The sequence below is a fragment of the Myotis davidii genome, unplaced genomic scaffold (assembly GCF_000327345.1).
Source record: "Myotis davidii unplaced genomic scaffold, ASM32734v1 scaffold62, whole genome shotgun sequence".
In the NCBI taxonomy this organism is placed as follows: domain Eukaryota; kingdom Metazoa; phylum Chordata; class Mammalia; order Chiroptera; family Vespertilionidae; genus Myotis; species Myotis davidii.
Genome location: NW_006295180.1, coordinates 2,688,969 through 2,698,005, shown reverse-complemented (window position 1 = coordinate 2,698,005; position 9,037 = coordinate 2,688,969). Strand labels below are relative to the sequence as shown.

Below are 9,037 nucleotides of genomic sequence, written 5' to 3'. Positions count from 1 at the left end.
ATTTCTAAATACCACACTCCATGGGGTGGGAGTGGCTGATTCCAGGTCCAACACAGGGAAAGCACAAGATGAAACTGTAATATCTCTTTGTACCAGAAAGAAAATGCTCAAAATGATGGGGACTTGTCAAAAAGACATAAAAGTATACTGATATAAATAAATAAGCGAGGGAGAGGGGAAACCTTCCTTATAAATGAATAAAGGAGTCAGAAAATCATTATTTGGCCATCAGCAAAATTGTTTCAAGCAAGAATCATAAGTAGTTGGATATTTACATAGTATGAAACTTTCTTCCCAGAAGTTACTTATTAATCATAATGGGAAAAATAGTAACTTTACATTGGAGAAAGCTGGCAGACACCACCTTAACCAAGTGAACAAAGTTAGCAGCAACAGTACTAAGTATCATACTCCTGCCAAAAATGCAAAACCAGATTTTAATCATGAGGAAACATCAGACAAACCCAAACTGAGCAATGCTCTACTGCCCAGGAGTCTTAAAAAATGCCAGGGTTATGAAAGTTTATACAAAGAAAGACAGAGGAACTGTCCCAGATTAAAGGGGACTAAGAAGACATGGAAATAAACATAAAGTGTGATCCCAGACTGGATCCAGGGCCAGAAGAAGGACATCAGTGGGACAATCAGCACAATGTCAGTAATGCCCACCAAGGAGTTGACAGTGTTGTGCCAATGCTGATTTTCTTGTTTTGATAATTATACTACAGTACGTGAGATGTAACATTTGAGGTGATAGATGAAGGTATATGGGAACACTAGACTATTTTTACAACTTTTTTTCTATGTTTAAAATGATTTCCAAATGAATAGTTAAAACATTAAAAATTTTAAAATCAACAAATCATAAAATTAGTGAGTAAAAGTTTGATAGGAAAGTTTGAAAAGGTTCTGAATTAAAACTTTTACTGTTTGTTTTAATAAAGGGCATTATTGGAACACTGGGTCAAATGTGAATGAAGTGAGTAGATGTTTATATTGTATCAATGTCAACTTCTTGGTTAGCTAGGGGAGTGTTCTTATCTTTAGGAAGTATACACTGAAGAAATCTGAAGTGATGCAATATCATGTTTGTATCTTATTCTCAAACTAGAGGCCCGGTGCACGAATTCGTGCACAGGTGGGGTCCAGCCTGCCCGCTCTGATCGGGGTTCGGGGAGGGTGGCTGATCAGGGGCGAGGCCAGCCAGGGGAGGGGCCGCAGGCAGTTGGCCAGCCAGCCCCGCCCCCTGGTTGAACTCCTGATTAAACTCCCAGTGGAAGGAACAATTTGCATATTAGCCTTTTATTATATAGGACTAGAGGGCCGATGCACAAAATTCATGCAAGAATAGGCCTTCCTTCACTTGGCTGCTGGCACCGGCTTCCCTCCAGCACCCAGGACCCGGGCTGCCCTCTGGCTGCTGGTAGGCACCTTGGACCTGGGCTTCCCTCATAGCCGCCCCCAGACCACCCCCTGCGAGTGCACAAATTTTGTGCACCGAGCCTCTAGTGTATACACATATAGGAAAAATGACCAAGCAAATGTTCAAAATTGTAGATGACTGGAGAACATGGGTAAAGAGTATATGGGAATTCTTGATACTATTCTTGCAACTTCTCTATAAGTTTGAAATTACTTCAAAATAAAACATAGTATCTGAAATAATTAGGCAGATGGAGTCAGATGAATGTTGGGAAAAGATGTGTTGCTTTTAGTCTATAGACAAAGGGGACCCATTGAAAGTTTCTAAGGCAAAACATGATGCAATCAATGGCTGGCAAGATGGGACAGTGTAGAGTCGAGCTAAGTGTCAAATAAAGGTATCACTAACCAGTGGGAAGGAGGGACTTCGAGGCAACTTTCCAGACTCCAGCTGATACATGCGGAGATAGACTTCAACCTGAGGTGTGGCATCACTGACAAAGCGAACGACTTTCAGGGCATGAAGGACATCCGAGTACTGCCCCTTACGATACATCATCACCTGGGTGTGTGACTCATGGTGTGGAGGCAGGATCCCTATACAGAGATCCAGAAAAATAAAGGACAAAATATTGAGATACCAATCCAAATCCCTCCTCCATTAAAGAGAATCCTGGAAGAAGCCACCCATCACAATTAAACTAAAACTCACACAAGTATTTACCATATAGATTCACTTTTAGAAATTTTCACTATAAAAGAATTTTAAATATCCTCAATATTTGAATGGCAACTGTATAAAAGAGAAATGAAATGGCATCATAAAGCCCTTGAATAAGCGTGTCATCTAAATTCAAGACAATAACCATATCAATTACAAAATAATAACCATCCTATATAATAAAAGCCTAGGTGGCATCGTGCGATGTTGTCACAAGATGGCCACCACAAGATGGCCGCCCTCACATCGTCACAAGATGGCCAGCAGGAGGGCAGTTGGAGGCGAGATCCGGCCAGCAGGGGAGGGCAGCTGGGGGTGACCAGGCCTGCAGGGCAGGACAGTTCAGGGCGAACAGGCCAGCAGGGGAGGGCAGTTGGGGGCAATCAGGCTGGCAGGGGAGCTATTAGGGGGCGATCAAGGCTGGCAGGCAGGTGAACAGTTAAGAGCCAGCAGTCCTGGATTGTGAGAAGGATGTTCGACTGCCGGTTTAGGACCGATCCCACAAGGGGTCCCAGATTGGAGAGGGTACAGGCCAGACTGAGGGACACCGCCGCCCCTCCCCCCGCCCCCCGTGCACAAATTTCATGCACCAGGCCTCTAGTATCAATTATAATAATGATTTAATTCAATTACAGCTGCCAGCCTGGGCAACTCTGAGCTCCTGGAGGCCCGTCAGTTTTCCCACTTGGCCCATGCTATGGACTGGCTTGTGTCCCTCAAATTCATATGTGAAAGCCCTAACCCCTAACGTGACTATATTTGGAAAGAGGGCCTATAAGAAAGTAAAGCTAAATGAGGTTACAAGGGTAGAGCCCTAATCCAATAGGGATAGCGCCTTCTAAGAAAAGGAAGAAGTACCAGAGCACTCTTATGCTCTGCCATGTGAAGACAGTGACATGGCATGAAACTTTCTCCCCGGTGTTCCATGTCACAGGTGGCCATCGGAAGCCAGGAAGTGAGCTTCACCAGGAATCAAATCAGTTAGCACCGTGGTCTTGGACTTCCAAGCCTCTAAAACCAGGAGAATATAAATTGTTTAAGCCACCCAGTCTGTAGCATTCTGTTATGGCAGCACTAGCTGACAATATAGCGCCCTTCATCTCAGAACCACCAATTACCCATCAAATACTTCTCTCCCCAACAACTGAAACTTTCTCACCATGTATCCTACCTTCAGGACCACAGAAATCTCTAATCTGCACTGACAACACCACCATACATTACATTCTGATGCCATTTTATACTTATTAACTCACTTAAAGATAGCTTTGGAGCAAGAACCATGTGTTTTTTTTTAATAAACAAATGGCATGGAGAAAACAGAGTGGAAAGGACACAGAAGGTCTAGCCCCAGGTCTAACAGCAGGACTCTGAGGAACATCAGCCTGGGCCCTTGTTCCCTCACCTATCAGGGGTGGACAATGGGAGGGGTAAGCATTTCACCAAACAAGATTTGCAGGACACTAGCTCCTAGACTAGAGTCTTCATGAGAAAAGGGTGCCGTGGTCAAATAGATTTGGGAAGTGATGACAATGAATTTTCAAGGTTCTAAATTTTGCTATAAAGAAAAACATGTTATTTTATTTATTCCAGCCCCATTAAACTTAACCAAATGGTCTAGCAGCACACACTATGGAGTCAAAGTTTCTGGGTTTGAATTCTAGCTCTACAATTAACTGGTGGGTGACCATCAGCAACTCATTTGATCTCTTTTCACTTTTTCAGCAGAAAAATGGGAATCGTAATAGCTTTCTCAAACAACTGTTGTGATAAATAAAAATATCTATATACATAAAGCACTTAGAAAGGTAGTAGAAGTGTTAGCTAGAACACCTAACTATGGATCACTCTTTGGTACAAAATGCCGCACATCCAGTATTCTAAAGAACATTCTGGGAAACAAAAGTTGGATGAGCTTTAAGGACTCTAGCTAGCATGATGCTATGTTAATTCTACAACCAAACTTGCTTAAATGTTCTTTTTCCTGACATAAACCTTTATTTACCTTAGCTATGGGCTCTGTGCCAGGCTTCCAGAAAAGCCAGAGAAATACACTAAAATGTCCTCCAAATCTGGACTAAAACAGTACAGATTAAATGGGTGTAATTAAATCCTTATCATACTCCTAGAGGCAGCACAATGTTCTATGTCAAGCCTCACATTTGTTTTCTAAGACCTAGTCCTAGAAAGTCTTTTTCTGATATTTACCTAAAACAATATCATGTGTGGAGGGCTGCTGGCTAGCACATTCGGGCGTTTTTTAAATATCGTCGGCTGGACCCAGAGTACAGGCAGAGCCACTCCCTGGGGGGGGTCCTAGTCACGAGGCTAGGTCGCCACTCAGTCTGACTTTCCCACCCAGGTGCTAAGGGGGATGGATCCTATTAACTCAAGGCCCACCCAGATGTGATGTAACTTCCTGTTACTTCCAATATATATATTAAATTTACTTCCGGTGCAGCACGTCTGTCTGTCCCTCCATCAGAGGGCAGATACCACACTTGGACCCAGCTTATTCTATTTTTGTGTCCTGTCTCTTTCATTTCTAAATCCCCAGTACCTTTACTTAAAAGAACCGGTTCACGTCTCTCTCTCTCCATGCTGGACGTGGAGAAGGGAGCCCCCCGACAATCATGAAGTGGGTATGACAAGGTCCCTGAGTAATCCACAGCCTATGTAGGAGGAGTCAGCCTGTCTCTTACACAGCATGGCAGCCCTAAATCCCCAGGGCCTCTACCACAAAAATAACAACAGACTTGCCTGAGAAAGACAGGTGAGGAAACACAGGTGAGGAATAAGCCAGATAGCCTGGCACTTGGGAAGTGTCACAAAGTACAACTGTGTCTCTCCCATTAATCCACTGTCATTATTCTATATAATAAAAGGCTAATATGCAAATAGACCGATTGACAGAACGACCAGTCACTATGACATGCACTGACCACAGGGGGAGTGCCATTCAGCCAGAAGCCCAGCGGGCCTAAGCTGTCAGTCGGACATCCTCCGAGGGCTCCCGGAATGTGAGAGGGCACAGGCCGGGCTGAGGGACTCCCCCCACCACCAACCTCAAGTGCACGAATTTCGTGCACCAGGTCTCTAGTTAGACACATAATATTTCCCAACAGAAATAGATAATATCTACACTGCCACCTAAAAAGCATCCTTATTTGGATGACTACTGGAAACACTAAGATTTAAGAAAAATGCTGGGGGAAAACTAAAATAGCTGTCAACCATTTTCTAGATTTCAACTACACAGTGACCTACTAGAAATATAAGTACAAAGATGCATAACAAAAGTCATTATACAGTACTTTCTGAAATGGTTTGTAGTCAGACTTGGGACTAAGAATTGCCAAGGCCTGAAAATACAGTACATTTTGTAAAGACAAGGTCTGTAATCTATCCTACCTTCAAATGGGCTCTACATACCTGAGCTCAAGACCTAGCTTTGCCACTGAGAGGCTCTAAGGCCTTAGACTAGTTATTTAGCCTCACAATCCTTTTCCCCAAGTGCAAAATGGGGATACTGATATTTAACTCACAGGGAAATTCTAGGATTACTCTAATTTTTTTTTTTTTTAAAGACTAGCCCACCGATTTCCAGAGAGAGAGGAACATCGATGTGAGGGTGTGACACTGATCACTTGCCTCCCACACACCCTGAACTGAGGATCCAGCCAGCAACCCATACATGTGCCCTGGCTAGGAATCAAACCTGCAACCTCCTGGTGCACAGGACAACACCTAACCAACTGAGCCACACAGGCCAATTTTTTTTTTTTTTTTAAGAAAGAAAAGGAGGGTGGTATATATTTCAGCAGGCTCAGCAATTAAAGAAAAAAAGACCTTGGCTAAAAGGGATAACGTCAGTCACTTGTGGAACCTGATATACTTTTCCTTCCACAGAAACTGAGCAAGGCCCCTTTTCCTTCTTTAGCCACTCATCACTGGGACTGAATTCCTTTGGGCTTCTAACAACTATATATCTATGACTAGGAATCACAGAAATGACAAACTGAGTGCTAACACCTAAAAGTTAATTTAGCAAAAAATGAGGCCTAGCTAAGTCTTTCTCAAGGTTACCCAGTTGACAGCAAAGCTTAGACCAGTTAGTTCTCCCAGTACAATGCTCTTCCCCGACCTTGTCTCAGGAACATACTTTACTTTCCCTTCTATCATTAATAAACTGACACTCAGGAGTGATATTTAATGTTTTCCCATTGAAGCCATCTCCTTAAAGGCAATCATAGTGAGCAGGAACTCAGTCTCCTAAGATTAGGCCCAATATTCAGTAACTTTTCCTTTTTCTGACTGATTCAGTGACAAATGAACATTTTTGAAGGTAAATTTCTAATTCTTGGTCTCATACCTAGAAGCACCTTCCATACCAATGCACGGTACATAGACGGGAGAGGAAACCTTTGACTAAAAGTACAAAGTTTCTCAATATCTAAAGGAAGAAAAAACACAATAGTTAGAAGCTTTCTGTGCATTTCATTGTTTACACATTAAAGAATTGTAAGAAAGGGGTTCCACCAACTGTCTTACTATACTTCGTTTTTAATTACTTAAAAACAATTAGTGTTTCACAGCATAGGAAATACATTTTGCATATATTACTACACTTACAATAACATTAGCAGTAGTTACTATTTATAGAATTTATTTCATTTAATTCACTTTGCAAGCTTGTTAGCTAGTTCTTGTTTTAAAGATGCAAAAAACTGAAGCTCAAAGCAGTTAAGCCACTTGATTGAGTTAACAGCAAGTGAGTGGTATAGTTAGCCCTCAAATCCCACATTTTCCCGTAAAGCACACTCAACTGGTCCTGGATCTAAATTCCCCTGTTTGTCAAATGAGAATGACAATACCAGACATGCTTAAGGCACAGACTGTCTAGCCAGGATCAAAGATCAGGTGGGAAATGTTTTTGAAACTTTAAAAGCATGTAAAGTACTATTTTTAACTATGGTTCAGTTTATTTTACTTTAGTCAACCACAGAACAGACCTTATTATTACTGGCCTGGAAGAAACAAAAATGTTAATACATAATACAGTCTCGGTATTTCCATAAAGGAAAATCACAGCAAGAGTTGTTGTAAATTTACCCAGAAGCTATGATGACACCTCTGAAAATTGAGAAAAGAAAATATATGGGTCTAATGTGAGAAAAAAAAATATTGATTTCTTAGGAGGCCTTTCAAAACCATCTAACTCTGTCTCAGTAGAAATATAAACTTGAAAAATCCATAACTTCTTCATATATATATTTATACACACACACACACACACACACACACACACACACACACACAAATAAAATTCTGCAGTCATCTTATCACTAAAAAATACATAAAGTAACAAATACCTCTGGATGCCCTTCCGGTAACATTTATTTCAGAACATTTGGGATGACTGAGAAGCAGTAGGCTTAATTTTACTTATAAAACTCACCCAAACGGTCATCTTTTAGGAGAATTTCTAATGATTTCTTTTCTTCAACTCCACGAAAACCCACTTTCTCATAATATACTGAACGAAAGTTTCTCTGAGAATCCTCAGTCATGTTTCATTCTTGAAGAAGAGGAGAGGGAGTGAGTTTAGAAACAGAGAAGGAAGAATTAAAATTTTTCAATGATTTTCTCCAACTTTTCAGTGAATCTGATATAATAAACTGTCTGCCCTTGCATGGGACTCAATATTAAATCTTTCCTTTCACACGACTCTAACACCACCTCACCTATGCACCATGGCCAAAAACCAAGACATAAAACCAGCATCCTCTGAGTTGCTAAAATAGATGGCACAAGTTTCAAGTCGTAGGGATCCTATTTTACTTATGGGAGCACCTAACCATACCACATGTTCAAAGAAAAAAATGAAATAGGAAGACAAGATGTCATACAAAAGGTGTTACCAAACAGTATACACTATGATTCTGCTCTTGTTTTATAAAACTATGCATTTAAAAATTAGACTGTATTCTGAAATGTTAGCAATGGTTATCTTTAAGTAGTGGAATTCCAGATGATGTTAAATTTTCTTTTGCTTAGCTGTATTTTCTAAAATGGGCATTTTGTAAAATGGAAAAAGTAAAAAGCTACAAGTCCCTCACTTAGTTTTCCTTTAAACACAATTCTACCAAAGGTAATTATCAAAATTCAAAACCCATAAAGTTTAACAGCCTTCAATCATAAACCTGAAGAGGGGCAGGAATGTAGCTGGGTGATAAATTATGGCATAAAGTTGGAGACAGAATAACAATTTATAATCTGTCTTCAGAACTCAAAAAGTTTAATAGTCTCAGGTTCTTTCACAATAACCTTCATAGGTTGATGGCAAGTCATCAGGAAAAGGTCAAATTAGGTTGCTGTTTTAAGAATATAGTGGATGTAATGCATTTTCCATAAAAGTATTGTACCGCCCAACCCAAATGCTTGAAGTGTGAGTGCAAAAAAGAACACAATCCTCAGGTTTCAGAAATTCTGGCACAGGAGGGTTGAGTTCCACACAGCCAAGGTCTTCCTTATAAAAAAGATGTGCTGAGTCAGCGCAATCACAGGAAAGATTAGGATTCGCTTAAAATGAGAAAGAGGGTTCCGAGCTTTGGGGACCAAATGTTCTTTAAAGGACAAAATTCCAAAGCATTAAAACCCTCATTGAATTGGGGGATTTATTTAAAAGAAGCATCCAAACAGCTACACGGCGATACGTGTCTGCTGTCCACAGAAACCAGCCTCAGACTGCACCACGGCAAAGGCGTCTTCTTGGAGGAAATACTGCAAATTGCATGCCTGCCCTCGGCCGTGCAGCCGACGGCCCTGGAGGCACCTGCCTAAGACCCCGCCCCATCTCCAAGGCGCTTCACCTCCAGTGGTGGAAACCCGGGT

General features: G+C 41.3%; 1 protein-coding gene across 2 annotated transcripts in view; it reads right to left on the bottom strand.

Annotated features, from left to right (window-relative positions):
* Window positions 1-9,037, bottom strand: part of TBC1D7 (TBC1 domain family member 7) — a 24,259-nt gene extending 15,222 nt beyond the window's left edge. The window contains exons 1-4 of one of the 2 annotated variants that reach the window (XM_006769717.2): window positions 9,016-9,037; window positions 7,602-7,721; window positions 6,516-6,596; window positions 1,832-2,019 (exon numbers count right to left, since the gene is read on the bottom strand). In XM_006769717.2, coding sequence (XP_006769780.1) covers window positions 1,832-2,019; window positions 6,516-6,596; window positions 7,602-7,713 — 381 coding nt within the window. In that variant the 5' untranslated portion in view covers window positions 7,714-7,721; window positions 9,016-9,037. The remainder of the gene's footprint in view (window positions 1-1,831; window positions 2,020-6,515; window positions 6,597-7,601; window positions 7,722-9,015) is intronic. The other variant, XM_006769718.2, reaches the window with a different exon arrangement.